Below are 17967 nucleotides of genomic sequence, written 5' to 3' on the forward strand. Positions count from 1 at the left end.
TTTTCTTGCAGGCATTCACAGTGAGTGCAAAGAAACACAATGGAATTGATGATAAACAACACCCAAGATGGGCAAGAACATGTGCAAAAGATAAACTGTAGAAATACAAAAAAAAAGAGAGAAACAAAATAGTAAATAAGCAATAAAATATTAAGAGCATGAGATGAAGAGTTCTTAAAATTGAGTCCATAGGTTGTAGAAACAGTGATGGGGCAAGTGAAGTTGAGTGAAATTATTCCCTCTGGTTCAGGAGCCTGATGGCTGAGGGGTAATAACCGTTCCCGAACCTGGTGGTGTGGGTACGGAGGCTCCTGTAACTCCCTGATGCCAGCAGTGGGGAAATGGTGTTCCCTGGGTGGTGGGGGTGCTGAGGCTCCTGTAACTCTCTGATGCCAGCAGAGGGGAAATGGTGTTCCCTGGGTGGTGGGGGTGCTGCTTTCCTGCGACAGCGTTCCTTGTAGATGTGCTCGGTGGTTGGGAGGGCCTTTCCTGTAATGGACAGTGCTGTAGCCACTACTTTTTGGCATTTCTATTCAAGGGCTTTGGTGTTTCCATACCAGGCTGTAATGCAGCCAGTCCGTACACTCTCTGCCACACATCCATTGCTTTTAAATGTCATGCCAAATCTTCGCAAACTTTTTTTTGTAATGTTACCTATGTGCTGGACCCAGGACAGATCGTGTGACTTGATAAGGCTGAGGAATTTAACGTTGCTGACCCTCTCCAACTCTGATCCCCTGATGAGACTGGCTCATGAACCTCTGGTTTCCTCCTCCAGTAGAGCTAATTATTGACTATCTTTGAGGACTGACAGTTAGAGGAAGTGAGGGGCAAGACCATGAATAAGGCCAAGTTGTAAAGTCTTTTTTAAAAAATGGTGCAGTGTGGATGAGGAGCCAGAGTGGAGGTAGGGGTGTGATGGAAGTGAGAAGACTGGAGTTTTGGTTGTGCTGCTGCCTGGATGGTGTGAAATTTTGGGGATTAGATGAGAAAAGTTGCCAGAGTTGTAATTGTGGATGGTCAGAGGTGGAGGTGGGAGGTTTGACTGTGGTTTATGGAAATTTACCTTGTCATTACAAAAGTTGTGATGGCTGAAATTGGAATGGTTACTCTTTGGAGTGGAAGAATGGGTTGGATGATTGGGGTTTGTAATAGAAATGAAGATATAGCCTTGATCTTTTCCTACATTGGCAAGAAACTTGAAGTTCATTAAAGACTGTAATTTAGCCAGGAAATTATAACTGAAGAGTGAATTGGATGATCCATCTCTACTTGCCCCTTTGCTCTCCTGTATTTACAGAAACCAGTCTTCAGCTCATGATGTGAAGAGACAGTTGAGGCACTAGATCCCTCAAATGTTGTTGAACCAGACAATTGCCCAGCTGTGCTTGTGAAGAATGAGTCACTCTTCTAGTGGAGCTACTCTGATCATAAAGCTTGGGAAGGGGAGGGGGGAATTGGAGAAAGACAAGGTGTGGTTACTAAGGATATAAAAAAAAATATTCTAAATGCACTACATGAACCAGTGAGCGAGGAATCAAAAATCCTGCTGTGATAAACCAGACGACAATATGGCCCCTCTGTTGGAATCTCTTAATGCTGCATGCAAGATGGGAATGAGAAGGAGAATGCTGGCACAGAATTATGGCAATAATTCCATATTTTCTGGCCAAAAGTAGGCCTTTGAATTGTGGGGCAAATCAAAGAAACACAGATTTCAGGTAAATGCTCTGAAGTGCCTTCTGGAACCCAGTACGCACTCGGAACCAATTGTTTGATTTCCTTTATGCTGCCTGTTTATCTGCTCCAGTGCTTTGATGCCAAGGAATGTTAACCAACAGAATTAGGCAAATTATAGACAATAGACAATAGGTGCAGAAGTAGACCATTTGGCCCTTCGAGCCTGCACCGCCATTTTGAGATCATGGCTGATCTCAATTTACAATTTACGTCAACGATTTGGATGAAGGCATTGAAAATAACATCAGCAAATTTGCTGATGATACTAAGCTGGGTTGCAGTGTGACATGTGATGAGGATGTTAGGAGAATTCAGGGTGTCTTGGGTAGGCTGGGCGATCAGTACTACTTTCCCTGAAACTGCTAATGACGGAGCCCTGTGATTTCTAAAGAATTGACCAATACTTTTTCCTTTCTCTCTGACAAGCTGTGTCTGGGACTTGCATACATTATAATAACCTGTAGAACGTCTGCTTCCATTGAAGTGGAGAGCTGAGGACCTCCCCTTGTTACTGACCCCCCCCCCCCCCCCACCAATCGGCGAATCAGCAGTTCATTTAAGATTTCTGTTTAGTTGAATTCAGTTTTTAAATAAATTAGTTAAGGCTACCCTCACCTGGTTTAGCCCACCTGTGGAACGTGGCTGTTGTCCCATGCAAACGGCTCCCTGGAGCCACAGGTGAGAGCCGAGTGTCCAGTGGGGACCAAAGGTGAGTGAGCTGCCCTGGAATGGACACGACAAGCCCTTTCACCAGCTACCCTCCCTAGACATCCCATACACCCCTTTTTTTTAAACAAAAGTATTTAATTTGCTATAAAGTACCTTGAGGTAGCAATAGATTCTATACAACTGAAAGTTACTCTGTTTTTGAATAGTAATGCCACAGTTCAATTATTAGGTTGTCTTTAAGAAATTCTTTTTTTTGCTTTCATTTTGGTTTGGTGTTGAAGCTTCATTTTTGTCGGGAATTAATTTTCCTGTTCAAGTTGAGAGCTCTTTTGTATGTTGAATGCAAATTGAAGGACTAAAAGTTTGATTCTTTGGTGCCATTTTAATTTACAAAGGAGCTTGAATTGTGTTTCAACTTCAGATTATAGGCTATAATCTATAATTACATGTACTTTTTTCCTGAAGCTCTAATTTACATTAAGAAAAGGCATTAATTTGTACACAGACTAGAAGTTAGATTTTGTTTTACACTGGAGAGTTTTATTTGGTCATCTTTCTTTTGAAGTGGAGATGAAAATGATCTTGTATCAGCAAGCAGTCATTTTTTCACTTGAACCATTTTAATGTCACTGTGTAAGTCATGGCTAGGTTGGTGGAGTCCTTGCCTCTTGAGCCAGAGATTTGTAGGTTAAAGCTCTGCTCCTAACTAGGCCTTGACACTTTCAGTGCTTTTCTGTGGCATTGTCATTTAAATGAGATGTTGCTTTTGTGACTTTATGTCCCGTGAGTGTGTGTGTGTGTGGCATCAGATAGTTCTTGCATTACTTGGTCTCATTTTTATTGTGATATTCCTGATGTTGTGCAGGAATAGTTGATCAGTTATGGGTGGTAAAAGCTGTCAATCCTTGAAACATTGGATATATTTAAAAAGGAGCCCTCTCTTCATCTCTTTGTGGCGGCATGGTAGTGTAATGCTTTACAGTGCCAGTGATCTGGGTTCAATTCCCACCACTGTTTGTATGTTCTCCCTGAAACTATAAAAGGTTTCCTTCAGGTGCTCTGGTATCTTCCCACGCCCCAAAGACGTATGGGTAAGGATTGGTAAGTCGTGGGCATGTTATGTTGGCACTGGAAGTGTGGTGAAGCTAGCCTGCTTGCCCCGCTGGCACATCCTCAGACTGTGGTCGTTTACTCAGATGTTGCATTTCACTATGTTTTAGGATTGGAATCAGGTTTAATAATTTGTTGTCTTTGCGGCAGCAGTACATAATAGAAAAAAATGTGAATTACAGTAAGTACAGTATATATTAAATAAGTAGTCCAAAAATAGAAATTTAAAAAAAAAAGTGAGGTGGCGTTTGTGGGTTCAATGTCCATTTAGAAATCTGATGGCAGAGGGGAAGAAGCTGTCCCTGAATCGCTGAGTGTGTGCCTTCACACTTCTGTTACCTCCTTGCTGATGTTAGCAATGAGAACAAGGCACGACCAGGGTGATGGGGGTTCTTAATGATGGACGCTGCCTTTCTGAGGCACTGCTGCTTGAAGATGCCCTGGATACTAAGGAGGCTAGTGCCCATGATGGAGCAGACTAATTTTACAACTCTCTGCATCTTATTTTGATCCTGTGCAGTAGCCCCCTCCATGCCAGATGGAGATGTACATATGACAAGAAAAAGCTAATCCTTAATTAAAGATCTTTAATCTTTAATTCCCCACTGATGCTATCTTCCACGTGAGCCACCTCCTGTTCCACCTCGTCCAGCGCTCTTTCTCTCCTCTTCCGTTGCTTTCTGTGCTTTGCATTTTGCCAACAGGCTTTCCTTTACTTTGTCTCACGATTCCTTGTGGCTTGGTCCTCCCAGGCTTGGGGGCAACTCTCGCTGCATCTTGCCCCGTAAAAGTGTAGATGTTTGTTTTGTTAGGTGCTAATGTCAGCTGGAATGGAGCATACCGGCTGGGATCTGATCAGCGAAGTGTAGAGTTTCTCTGGAGGCTCGAAATGCATTTAACGAGTCTCCAGGCTCTCAGTGCTGATATTTATAGTGAAGAATATTAACTAAGCCAAGCAGTTTTTTTAGATATGTAATGAAATTAGACCAGAAGTAATGTTAATTGATGTTCTTTGACAAAGCCCTTTTGAAGTTTGCTTTGTGTGTTTACTGTAAGTGGAATAGAAGGAAGGATTAGATAGATAATACAGGGCTCTGAGTTATTGTCATAAGAATAGAATTAGTGATTTGTTAATTGGAAACTACATCCATCTCCTGCCCAACCTGATCTGATAAAGTTGCCTGCATTATTCCAGTTTCTTGGTTACCTTTTACATTTAGTGAAAGGGAGGCTTGACCTGGAGGATTTCACAATGCCAGCTGCTTGGGTCAATGTGATGTGCTGGAGCCACTGCAAACCTCCATCCTAAAACCCAGGTGCCAGGCTCGGGCCTGTGATTCTATGGCGCATTCCCGATCTGATCGTCGGAGGATCCGAGGTGGAGAGGGTCAGTAACTTTTAAATTCCTGGGTGTCACTGTCTCAGAGGACCTGATCATATAATTGTGAAGACAGCATGACAGTTCCTCTACCTCCTCAGGAGACTGAGGAGATTCGACTTGTCATCAAAAACCTTGGCAAACTTCGATAGGTGTGTGTGTCTGATGGAAAGTGTGCGTGACTGGCTACATTACGGCTTGCTGTGGGAATACCGATGCCTTTGAAGGGAAAATCCTACAAAAGGTAGTGGATTTGGCCTAGTACATCACAGGTAAAACCCTCCCAACCATTGAGCACATCTACATGAAGCATTGCCTTAGAAAAGCAGCATCCATCATCAAAGATCCTCACTGCCCAGGCCATGATCTTTTCTCGCTGCTTTTATCATGTAGAAGGTACAGGAGCCTCGGGACTCACACCACCAGGTTCAGGAACAGTTACTACCCCTCAACTATCAGGCTCTTGAACAAAAGGGGATAACTTCACTCATTTAGGGACTCTTTATCTTGTCACTTCATGCAAGTTATTTATTGCTGTTATTTTTTTTTATTTACACTGTCATGTTTTCCACGTTCATTGCTCTCGTCAGTATGTGTAGTTTTTTCACTGATTCTATTGTATTTCTCTGTTCTACTGCGAATGCCTGTAAGAAAATGAATCTCAGGGTAACTAGCACAACCCAGTGCAGACGACCCGGGTTCAATTTCCACCGCTGCCTGTAACAAATTTGTATGTTCTCCCCGCGGCCGTGTGGGTTTCCTCCAGATGCTCTGGTTTCCTCCAACAGTCCAAAGATGTATGGGTTTGTAGGTTAATTGGTCATTACGTGATTACGCTAGGATTAAATTAGATCACTGGTCAGTGTGGCTCAAAGGGCTGATTCCACGCTGTATCTCAATAAATATGGTGACATATGTACTTGGGTATTAAATTTTCTTTGAACTTTGAACTAATTAGAGGATCATTCTCCATTGTTGGGACTTCTGGATGAAGTTCTTTCAATTCTCCGTAATCCCTGATGACCATTATTGTTTTTGCTTGGCCAGGAAATCTAACAGGACTTTGTTACCCCGAATGGTCTCTTTTGCCAACTAGTCATTTTAACTTACAGGGTTTCCAGTGAAGAATAAAATAGAAGGTTCTGAGAATGCCTGGCAAGCTGGGCAGCATCTGTGGAGAGAGAAACTGAATGAATGATCCAGGTTGATGACCTTTCGTCAGAACAGACATGAGTGACGTGGCCAGCGAAAATGGGAAGCGGAGAAGAGAATGAGAGAGGTCTGTGATCATGTGGAAGGAGGAACTCTGAAATGATAAGAGATGGTGGGACTGTATCGATATTGGGATCAAATGGGGATTAAAAGTCTAAAAGAGACACAATCTTGCTCCAACTGTCAAACTCTTAGAATTCTGCCATGTACCCAGATGAAAGATAATAAACCGTTCTTCAAGCATCATTGGAACAGCGTAGGCAGCCAAGGACAGAGGTCAGAGCGAGGGTGCAAGGCTACAGTAAAGCTTTTGTGTAGTTTCTAAGTCGGATGAGCTGAAAGAAAAGGCGCATTGAATTTTATTTATGATGTAATGCTGAGATGAAAGCATTCGGGAGAACGGAAAGATATTTAACACGGGGGGAGCCTTATTTTTGAGTGTCCAGCCGATTGCAGGCTCCAAATTTGGACATGGATTCTGCTTTTGTATTCATTCCGAGCAATTCTAGTCCTAATCAGGACAGTTACACTGTTTGCCGCTTTCCTCATTTGCTCATTTTAATGTTGCAGCACCATAACCCTTAGTCTCTCTGAGGCCCTCCGTTGGTCAAGGTTGACCATGGATGTTGTGTCCTAAGTGATGGGAAAGCCGGAGCAGAACCAGATGGAGAGTAAGCTGTTGTCCGTGGATTAGGCTTTCCCATCCACATAGCTGCTGAATCCGAAGGAACAGCTGAGACCGATAACGGTTTGGCACCAGCAGTGTCACAGGAGTTGCCAGCCAGCATTGTACTCAGCTTAGCAACTCTGGGCCTGTAGTTCTCCAGAAGCCTTCCTCGTGAGAGAGTGTAGCCACAGCGGAGGTTTGAGATCGGAGCTTTCCTTCTCCTAGATGAACTGTCAACTGCAGCTGATGAGCCCCATCCGCCTGAAGCAACTGGATTTAAGGCACCAGCAATCCGCCTTTGCCTCTTCCACCTGTCGGGTGAAAAAAGTTCTGCCAGACTTAGTTGCTAAGTCACGTGAGAAGGCCAGGAGATGGACTAGGTTGTCAGAGGCTATTTGAGGCTCACACCATTGGGAGCATTTAATAGATAGAGGGAGCTTAAACCCCCTACCTCCCCTAGTTATGGCAACCTTAAGGAATCATAAGATATAAACCTTAGAGTTTATACATTTATTACATATCATACTTTACAGCTTTATACATAACCCCTTGGCTGTCTGATCTACCTGGAGCCTTCCATAATTTGAATAGAATCGCCTGTCCAGAAACAGTTCATCAGAAGGCAACGTGAACCCTAGTGAAGAGTTTTGGTGACTTCTGTATGTAGATGGACACCGTAGTTGAATGCCATCCTGCCCACATGTTCTAGCAGGGCATCATCAATCATTGGCATTGTTGTCTTGGCAGGGCAAATCCTTTAAATTCTGTTTTGTGGTTTGGCTACCCTGATATTAATTCAGAATTGGGTTTAATATCACCGGCATATGTCGTGAATTTGTTGTTTTGTGGCAGCAGTGCATTGTAATACCTAATAATAAAAGACAATGAATTACAATAAGAAATATAATGTATTCTGGTCACTTGGGCTATCACTTAATCAGGGGAGCCACTTATTTGGGCCAACTCTTAAAGAACAAAAACTAATTGAGAAAATAGCTTGAATTCCCCTGGACTATTTGGGACATTATGCCCCTTAATTGGGACAGACTGTTGCCAAGGAGTCACTAAACCAACTTCAGTTAAGTGCACTTGTGTGGTCGTTAGACCTATGCCATGCTAAGAGTGAACAATTTTTAAATAGCATCAGTTACGTGTGTTTGTGTTCAAAAAAGCAATGATTTTTGTCACTGATAGTTGGTGAAAAATAAGCAGCAAGACAATTCTGAATTCTTTTGCTCAGTGTGGTTTCAAATTTTCAATTCTTGGTGATGCCAAAAACGGCCGGGAGTGAAAATGAAATGATTTCACTGTTTCAACAAGTTAGGAACTATAAGTATTTGAAAGTGTCGACAATCATTTTGAATATTATCTTTGATCCCCACTGGACACTTGGCTCTCACCTGTGGCTCTGAGTGTGCAACAGCAGCCACACCACTTCAACAGGTAGACTAAACCAGGCGAGGGTAGCCGGTGGCTCTCGTACCCCAGTGAGATGGGGACGTACCTGTCCCAGCACGTGCAGACGTCTCTGGCGGACTGGGTGGGTGAGATCAGCAGTGAGATCCAGCAGCCAGGAAGGCGATTCTCCAAGACTCCGTGGAGAGTGAAGGAAGTGATGAGGCACAGAAGTCGTCATGGTCACCCACTGCAACCAAGGAAGACCCCAGTTGTGTTGATTTACCATACCACTGGACCCATTCTTCCGAGGTCGAGAGGGTGGAACTGGCTCACTGCAGCAACTTCTCCACTTTGAAACTTGCCCAGTAGTTTTCCTGTTATGGTCGGATACAATGGACAGTATTGGTATCATTCTAATTTGCTTTTTATCATTTAATACATAATTTGTTACTCAGTTAACCCACAGTTTGTCTTTCTTTTAATACCATTTCAACTATTTCCATGAAATTTTGGCTGATTAGAGCAGCTGCTTAATTGGGCCGAAGTATATATAAGTCACAATGTGTCCCAATTAACTGTGGAACCCACTGTAGATATCAAAAAAAAGTTAAATTAAATAAATAGTGCAAAAAATCAAGAAAGGAATGAGATGTGAATATGGATTCATTGTCCATTCAGATTTTTGTGTCCTCGTTTTCCCTGTTAGCTCTGAAGTACTAACCTGACCCTGGATTCGTGTTCCTTCCATCATTTTTCAAATTTCATAACAAGTGATATAAAACCTGATTCTGATTTTAGAGTTAAAGCCTTGGAACTCCCAACCTAAAGCACTTTGGAAGCACCATAATCACACAGATTTCAGTGATTCAAGATTTTGCCCATCAGCGCTTTATCAAACAGCCTGGGAAGAATGGTCAATAGCTTATCCATGGTATCCAGCCTAATGGAATGAATTGCAAAGCTCCCTATCCATTGACAGCAACAGTTAAAGTCTGTGGACATCTTGAAGTGGAGTGGGAATGAAATTTTGCTTCTCCCCGCCCCACCCCAAGACCTCAATGTGGGCAGATCGGTGATAAGAGTTGGGCTAATCCTTAGAACATTAAAGATGTATCTGTCATTAATATCCATCAGTGCAAATGCGGTTCTTGTGTCGCACTCGCCTGCTTACCCATTGGGAGTTTCCATCTCACAAAAGTACGGTTCAGTGTTCTGTGAACAGCTTTGTGTCTTGACTGTGTTAGGGTGCAAAGTATGTTGAAAGTATTAACTTCACCAGCAAGCAGTTTAAAATGTAGCCCTGAACAATAGTTTTCCTGCAATGGTAGAATGGAGCTGATTGCAAACCAGAAAATGCTAATTAACATTCATTTTGGGTGTCTGGAGTGGGTGCGAAGAAGGAAGTGTGGAAAAACTATATGTAATTCAAAGGAAGCATGGTCAATACATTGTAATTATAGAATTGTCCTGCTGCTATCTTTGGCATATAAAAATGTCATGTAATATTGGGCCAGGAGCCTTATTCCTCCAAGAGTGTTTCACTATGCAGCCTGTGGCTCATTTTTGTTGAATAAAGCACTTTAAATATTCACCAGCTTCAGTGTCTCTCCAGTGACTTTGTTCACGTTAAAATAGACTGCTCTCTCAAAAACAACTTATAGGTGCTCAGTGTGCAACAACTGGTGCTCTGTGGAGCACTACATCAGCCAATGCACACGCATGAATATCCAGAGTTGGTAACGAGGTCTGCAACCAGTTAATCTGTTTCTTGGAAATGCTGGTTAACGGAGAAACTTTGTTCTTTGCATTGTGTCATTCAGTTTTCATGATTTGACTAAGCCAGCGATTATAGACAAAATCTGCTGCTTGCTTGAAGAACCAAACCTCAAATAAATCCACTTTTCCTCAGCACTGCTGAAATGCCAACCTCAGATTATGTATTTTAATATCATCAGCATATGTTGTGAAACTTGTTAACTTTGTAGCAGCAGTACAGTGCAAAACATAATGGGGGGGGAATTGAATTACAGTAAATGTGTGTAAAGTAGAGATATTTATGTATAGAGACTGATATAAATATATATCTATATAAATCTATATCAGTATATCCATATTGATATTAAATAAGTAGTGCAATGTTTTTTTTAAAAAAGCAGTGAGGTAGCGTTCATGTGTTCAATGTCCATTCAGAAATCGGATGTCAGAAGGGAAGAAGCTGTTCCTGAATCGTTGAGTGTGTGTCTTCAGGCTTCTGTACCTCCTCCCTGATGGTCGCAATGAGAACAAGGCGTGGCTTGGGTGATGGGGGTCCTTAATGATGGATGCTGCCTTTTTGATAGGTCGCTCCTCGTCCTGGATACTAGAGAGGCTGGTGCCCGTGATGGAGCGGGCTGATCTTAACAACTCTCTGCAGCTTACTTCAATGCTGTGCAGTAGCTCTCCCACCCCATACCAGAAGGTGATGTAGCCAGTTAGAATGCTCTCCATGATCCATTGGTAGAAACTTGCAAGGTTTTTAGATGGACATAAACCTCCTCATCTCAGATTGAAATCTTGCCTTCTTTGTAGCTGCATCGATGTGCTGCGTCCAGGATAGATCCTCTGAGATATTGACACTGACGTTGAGCTGCTCAATTCAACTTGACAGTTTGGGAGTGCTGCCAACTGAGATGAGCTAAGGAGGAAAAGTCTAGGGGAAATTTCAGATCCTCTCTGATATAAAGGCTCAATGCCAGAGCATTCCTACATTTTGTCCGGAGGTTGCTTTTGGAATGGTGTTCTTGGTATACTAATTAACAAAAAGAATATTTTGCTTGCAGGAAGATCTTTGCCAAATCAGAGTCTATACTGAAGTCCTGACTTCTACTTGTAGTTGTCCCACCATGGGATTTTGACCAGCAATCTGTTTTGTGTTTCTGTTTAGTCTGACTAATATATGATGCACATTATAGAAATGTATGTCAGGAAAACTTAAAGAATCACTGGTTTGTGCTGTATTCTAGGCTCATGGTAATTTCTCCCCTCCCCCTCTCCTTTTCCATTCCCCATTCTGACTCCCATCTTAACCCCTTCCCTTTTCTTCACTAATATTTTACCTCCCTGTGGTCCCTTCCTACTTCCCTTTCTCCCATGATCCACTCTCCTCCTATCAATTTCCTCCTCCTTCAACCCTTTACCCTTTTCCATCCATCAGCTCCCAGCTTCTCACTTCATCCCCTGTCCTCCACCCACCTACCTTCCCCTTCACCCAGCCTCACCTCTCACCTGCCCGCATGCACTTGTTCCCCTCCTCCAACCTCCATATTCTGGCTTCTTCCCCTGTCCTCTCCAGTTCTGACGAGCGGGTCTTAGCCGGAAACATCGACTGTTCTACTCCGCAGATGCTGCCTGACCCGCTAGCTTCCTCCAGCATTTTGAGTGCATTGCTCTCGGTTTCCGGGATCTGCAGTATCTCTTGTGTTTAACGTTGCCACTGAATCACTAGGCCCAGTCCATCACTACGAATTTGCCCAAATATCTTGACTGCTTATTAATTGCCACGCAATGGCCTGTTCTTGTGATGGAGAGGTTATAGGTGACCTTGCATTTTTTTAAAAAACATTTTGGGGAGGAGCTGCTCACACCTGTTTCTCTCCCCCCCCCCCCCCATTCTTTAGTGGTTTTCTCTATTTCAGTCCATGAGAGGCCCTTCCAGCCTCTGAAGCCACGCCAGTTAGTTGTAATGCCTTTCTGACAGTAGCCATATCTGCTCACTCCAGCGAGATGCTGATTAGGAATGTGAGGCCCAGCTGATCTTTGCACATCCAGGTACAGGTTACAAATAACATGTCTTTAGGAAATCAATCTCTGGATACTCTTCCATAAATATCATCAAGGTGGCAGTAATAAAATATTTTGTGGTGTTCGTTATTGACTTGATACAGTATATACTTCATTAGCTTCAATATTGACTATGGTAGGGCTCCCCAGCGTATAGGGCATCTTCATAAAGCAGTGGACAATACCATTAAGCAAGGGGTCTATGGACCTTGGGTTGGGAATACCTAATCCAGGAGATGCTCGTTTCTTGCCACTATTATCAGAGAGGTGGTACAGGAGCCTGAAGAGACGTGCTCAACATTTTAGAAACTCACAAAATGCTGCCTGGTCTGCTGCGTTCCACCAACATTTTGTGTGTGTTGCTCGAATTTCCAGCATCTGCAGATTTCCTCGTGTTTGCTCAACATTTTAGAGACGGCTTCTTCCCCAGCATTGGATTTCTGAATGAACAAAGCCATCCCATGAGTGCTACCTCTCTATTGTTCCTCTCTTTTTGTGCTACTTATTCAATTTAAATTTTTAATATTCATTTCTTATTGTCACTTGTACTTTTAATGGCACTGTATCACCAATGAATAAATATGCAGAATTATGAGGGGTATAGATAGGGTAAATGCAAGCAGGCCTTTTCCACTGAGGTTGGGTGGGAATGCAACCAGAGGTCATGGGTTCAGGGTGAAAATTGAAAAGTTTAAAGGGAAACGGAGGGGAAACTTCTACACTCCAGTGGGTGGTGAGCGTGCGGAACGAGCTGCCAACACAAGTGGGGCATGTGAGCTCAATTTCAACATTTAAGAGAAGTTTGGATAGGTGCATTGATGGGAGGGTTATTTTCTGGGTGCAGGTCGATGGAATTGGGCAGTTCAAATGGTTTGGCATGGACTAGATGGGCCAAAGGGCCTGTTTCTGTGCTGCACTTTTCTGTGATTCTATGACCTCATCCTGGTTTTCATGGTTAGCGTTCTATTAACTGCAGTGTGTTGTGGGAAGAGAAATAAATAGTGGATTTTTAAAAAAATCATACTGCCTTAATGTAAGAAAAATAGCTGTTGTTCATGGATTTAAAATTCAGTTTACATCAGACTTGCGTTAAATTTTGAGGATTTGACAGTGGTGAAATTGGCAAATACAATAATGAGCCATTGTAAACTGTTTGAACATTCTTCCAGAGAGCTAATCAGAACAGACTTAGCCCTGTCAGATTTTGTTAACCTCTGGTGGGAACAGTGATGTGTTCAACAGATCTGTTGATTGTCAAGCTTTGAGCAAACTGCATCAAACACGACTGATTTGTCGGTGGCCAGTAAAAGGCCTGGCTCTGAGACGATGACAGCGCCATGATAGCCCAGACTCTATTAAAACCCGCCAACGAGCAGGTTGCACAACAAAGCAGAAGTTGCCAAATGCAGAGTCTCCAGAGTTGATGGAGATAGGTAAACAGTTCATCGAGGGTTTTCTGCTGTAAGTAGCAGAAGTTGTTAGTTTTACTGAAAAAAAATGATATATAGATTTGTCTTGTGACACTTTGCAGCCATTAATTACATTGTGGAATGGATTTGATCCGTCTACAGGGAAGGCCCCTGATTGATCCACAAGTGTTAAGTCTAACGGCACAAACTACCCTTGTTATCTCTCTGCCGTGAACTTGCTGACTACATTTTCTTCAGCCCTGCCTCTTGAAAGTTCTCTTTTTCTCTGATTCTTTTGCCTCTGGTGTGGTGATTCCTTACTTAGTGTTTTCACTGTCTTTTTTTTCTCAGCCCTTCCTTGAGTTCTGGAAAGTTCCTCTCGTCTTCCACGCCCCCCGCCCCACCAGTCTCCAAGCTATGAAATTGTTCTCTGCTATTTTCCTCCTTCTGATGTTAATACGTTAAGCCCAGGTCCCCACACAGTTCATGGTGTCTTTGTGTACACCAACAAGTGATACAAGTCCAGCTGTTTTAACTCTCCTTTCTCTTGTCCTTGACCTTGTCCCAACCCCCCCCCCCACATGATAGGGCCTTTTAAGAAGCTCCTGGAGAGGTACATGGAGTTTAGAAAAATAGAGAGCTATAGGTAACCTTGCGTAATTTCTAAGTAAGTACATGTTCGGCACAGCATTGTGGGTCAAAGGGCTTGTATTGAGCTGTGGGTTTTCTGTGAAGCTGAACTGTTTGCACTACTGACGTGGTCTTCACACTGTGGGAACCAATGCAAATTGGTAAACGTTTGCAAGTGTGACCCTGAGGCTACATCCACACTAGTCCGGATAATTTTGAAAACTCTTACTATCTTTCCTTTCGGTTAGTCCTGACGAAGGGTCTCGGCCCGAAACATCGACAGCGCTTCTCCCTATCGATGCTGCCTGGCCTGCTGCATTCCACCAGCATTTTGTGTGTGTTGCTGTTTGAATTTCCAGCATCTGCAGATTTCCTCGTGTTTGCTCTGTTAATTTTGAAAACGCCGGTTTCGCGTAAAAAAAAAAAAAATGATAGGCGTCCACACTGTGCGTTTTTAAAAATATCTCTGTCCATATTGGAACGGAGAAGACATGGGTAAGACATGGGCATACACATCAGTCCTCACTGGGGGATCAGTAGTGGAAAGTGTGCATTTTCCAGTTCCTGGTAATCTCCTGAGGGATCTATCCTGGGCCCAGCGTATTGATACAGTTACAAAGAAGGCACGGCAGTGGCTATATTTCATTAGGAGCTTATAGAAATTTGGTGTGTCACCAAAAACACTTGCAGATTTCCACAGGCATATCGTGGAGAGCATTCTAACTGGCTGCATCACCGACTTGTATGGGAGGGGGCACTACACAGGATGGAAATCAGCTGCAGAAAGTGCGGGTCCTTAATGATGGATTGCAATGGTTGATGTGTTCATGGGTGGAGTGTACATAGAACACTGAGGAATGTCGCCCAGGCACAGATCCCTCGGCCCAGAGTGTCTGATGCCAAATTAAACTGTCTCCTCCACCCCCTGCATATTCATGTGCCTAACATGTCCTAAATGCCTCAGTTGTACTTGCAAGATGATTACTTGTGTTTGGCAACAAACAAGAGTCTGTTGAAAGAGCAGAATTAAATCTGTAACAACTTTTATTGAAGGTGGGGTCCTAAGGGGGGTTGGGGGGTGGGGGGAAATGCACCAGGTAGGGACAGGTCCAGCCACCTCTCTGCCTGGCTCTGTTATCAGTACATCTGGTCATTTTTCTATCCACCTTTGTCACTACTTCTGAAAACTTGTTGCCTGTCACGTTTTTGGAATTTATTTCAATTGAAACATTAATTCTCCCTTCTTCTCTCCGTTGCTGCTGCCTGGAATGTGGTACACATTTAGATTTCCAACATCAGTACTCTTGTTTTGACTTTTGAGGCAATGTTTTTTTTCCTGTATTAATGTGTTGCATAAAATTATATAATTTTTGAAAACGTGTGCTGTAGTTCTTTCGGTACACTCTGCTAGAAGCTGCTGGTGGCAGAGGCATTAAGTAGACATGTCTGCGTTGTAGTGGAGTCTAGCTTGGTGGATATATTTTCTGATGCAAGAAAGAATTAGCGAATGCGGCCCTATGTTATAGTTTCTATTTGGAATTCTGCTTCTGCCCCCCCGCCCCCCCCCCCACCGGCCGCCCCAAGCTTGTTCTTCAATTTGGCATTTCTTTTTTTAAAAAGTGCAAGATTTAAAAATGAAAAACATTTGAAAGGAAGTGCCGTATATTTTTGGTAATACAATTTTTTTTGTGATGTAAATTGCAGCAGTCACAAAGATTATTATGGGAGTTTCAACTGGCGCCTAGCCTTGTTGATTGAATTAGGCTAAGCCAGACATTAATTAGAGAGCTCCAGAGACCGGAGAACACTCTGCTTTCTAAATGGTGGGAGTGAAAACTGTACCATTGTAGTTGGCTAATGAACTGTGCTCTCAGACAATGGTAAATATATTTTTTTGGCCTATTTAAATTTACTGGCCTATTCCAAGTTAATGTAAAAAAGCAGCAATTTTTTTCTGTTCCTGATTTCTATTGTTGTGAAGAACTGACAAGTTACAAGCATTGGAACAGTGTTTAAATAACCTTTTTTAACTTTTGAAAGGCCAGATTTTAAGATCTTGATTTTTTTTTTAAAGGCTTGGGATGTCCAGATTTTGAGTTTATTCACAGGGCATCAGAGACCTGGAGATGCCGGGCATCGATCCTGGCTTCCACTGAGGCAGATGCTCACAGCCAGGGAGCAGTACATGACTATAGTTAATCTCAGTTCCGATGGGTTATATATGTAGGGAGGCAAAAGTTGGCAGAGGTTCATGCTTCTAAATCACTGATCTTCTTGCAAAGTTAATGCTGGACAAAGGATGTGCTCCAGGTCTGAAAGATTGACTGTTCGTTTCCATAGATGCTGCCTGATCTGCTGAGTGTGTGTGTGTGTGTGTGTGTGTGGGTGGTTACACTGTGTACCCACTTATAGGAATGGCCATTCTGTTGACGGTTATTAGCAAAGTGGCCAGTCTCTCTAATGCTCGTAGGAAGCTGTAGCCAAGATTCGAAGCACTGAGTATGTTGTGTTTCCCGAGTTTCAGAAGATGTTTTACAGCTTGTTGTGAGTATTGATTTTTATTTTCCTTCTAGTGAGCAAAATTTCCCAATCCCTTCCTCTATTCCCTACTGGCCTTTCACTTCTTCTCACCTGCCTATCACTTTCTCCTTGAGTCCATCCTCCTTCCCTTTCTCCTATTGGCCACTCTCCTCTTCTGTCAGAGATCCTTGACCTTTCCCACCCGCCTGGCTTCACCTATCACCTTCCAGCTAGCCTCTTTCACCCCCCCCCCCCCACCCACCCTTCAATTCAGGCACCATTGCTCCCTCTGAAGTGTGCGCGTGCACACACCTTTTGCCACTAACGTACAAAGGAATTCAAACTGTGCATAAAAGGTTGTCACCCTCCACCTCGATGGCTCGTTAAGTATATTTCACAATCGTACCCAATCACATTTCATTTTCCGGTTTCTGATGCAGATGGTGTTGACAAGGTGGAGTCTACAAATTTTAGAATTGGTATAGTTGTACTGTTTTTATTGAAGATACTATTGACTCATTATGTTTGCTTCCAAAGAAGCAAAGGGTTTGAAGCATGAAAGAGCTGGTTCATTGAAAGCAGAATGGCCTAAAGAAAGAGTAGAAACTGTTCCACAGCTGTATAGTATATGAGAAATAAGATTCATTGAAGTGTATAATTTTATTTCTTAAATGAACAACACGTTGGGTAGTTTATTATCCATGGAATAGCTTCAGGTTTACTTCCACTTAAAAAAAATCCACTGCCCTCATGTCACTGGGCCAAAAATTGCACAGCACAAGATTTTTGTGCATACAAATTAGACGGAACATCGTCAATCATCTTCTCCCCTCCCCTCTCAGTCCTGATGACGGGCCTTGGCCCAAAACGTCAGCTTTTTCCTCTGTTCCATGGATGCTGCCTGACCCTTTGAGTTCCTCCAGCATTTTGTGTGTGTTGCTTTAGCAGCCTCCAGCATTTCACAAAACCCAGTTGTGTTTTGTGCATAAAGGATTTGGGAAAATTTTATGCTGCTAATTAGAGTACAGTGATTTCAAACTTCCTACTTTTGGTTGAGCAACTTCAAGATGATCATGACGTACTGATGCAGATTACGCGAGCGACTGGCTTTTCTTTTCAAGATGAATCCAGGGCATTAACCAAGTTCTCTTTTGTTGGCATTTCAGTATTTTAAGCCCTCTACCCCTCCCACCTCAGAAGTGCCTTTTGCTTTCATTCGGTTCACACATGCACTGACTGCCCTGTCCTCTGTCTCAGAATCGGGTTTAATATCACCGGCATTTGTGGTGGAACTTGTTAACTTTGCGGCAGCAGTACAATGCAATACATGACAATGCAGGATATAAAAACTGTGAATCATAGTAAGTGTATGGATGTGTGTATTCATTAACATATTCACATATTTAATATATTCA

General features: G+C 42.9%; 1 protein-coding gene across 7 annotated transcripts in view; it reads left to right on the forward strand.

Annotated features, from left to right (window-relative positions):
• The window catches only part of cux2b (cut-like homeobox 2b), a 381872-nt gene that overhangs the window by 48205 nt on the left and 315700 nt on the right, over positions 1-17967 (forward strand). Inside the window, exon 1 of one of the 7 annotated variants that reach the window (XM_073065646.1) lies at positions 6117-6176. The exons of the other annotated variants lie outside the window; for them this stretch is intronic. Within the exon in view, the coding sequence (XP_072921747.1) occupies positions 6168-6176 (9 nt within the window). The 5' untranslated portion in view covers positions 6117-6167. Of the gene's footprint in view, positions 1-6116; positions 6177-17967 lie in introns of those variants that run through there. 7 annotated transcript variants of the gene reach the window in all.

This window comes from Hemitrygon akajei, chromosome 14 (genome assembly GCF_048418815.1).
Source record: "Hemitrygon akajei chromosome 14, sHemAka1.3, whole genome shotgun sequence".
NCBI lineage: Eukaryota > Metazoa > Chordata > Chondrichthyes > Myliobatiformes > Dasyatidae > Hemitrygon > Hemitrygon akajei.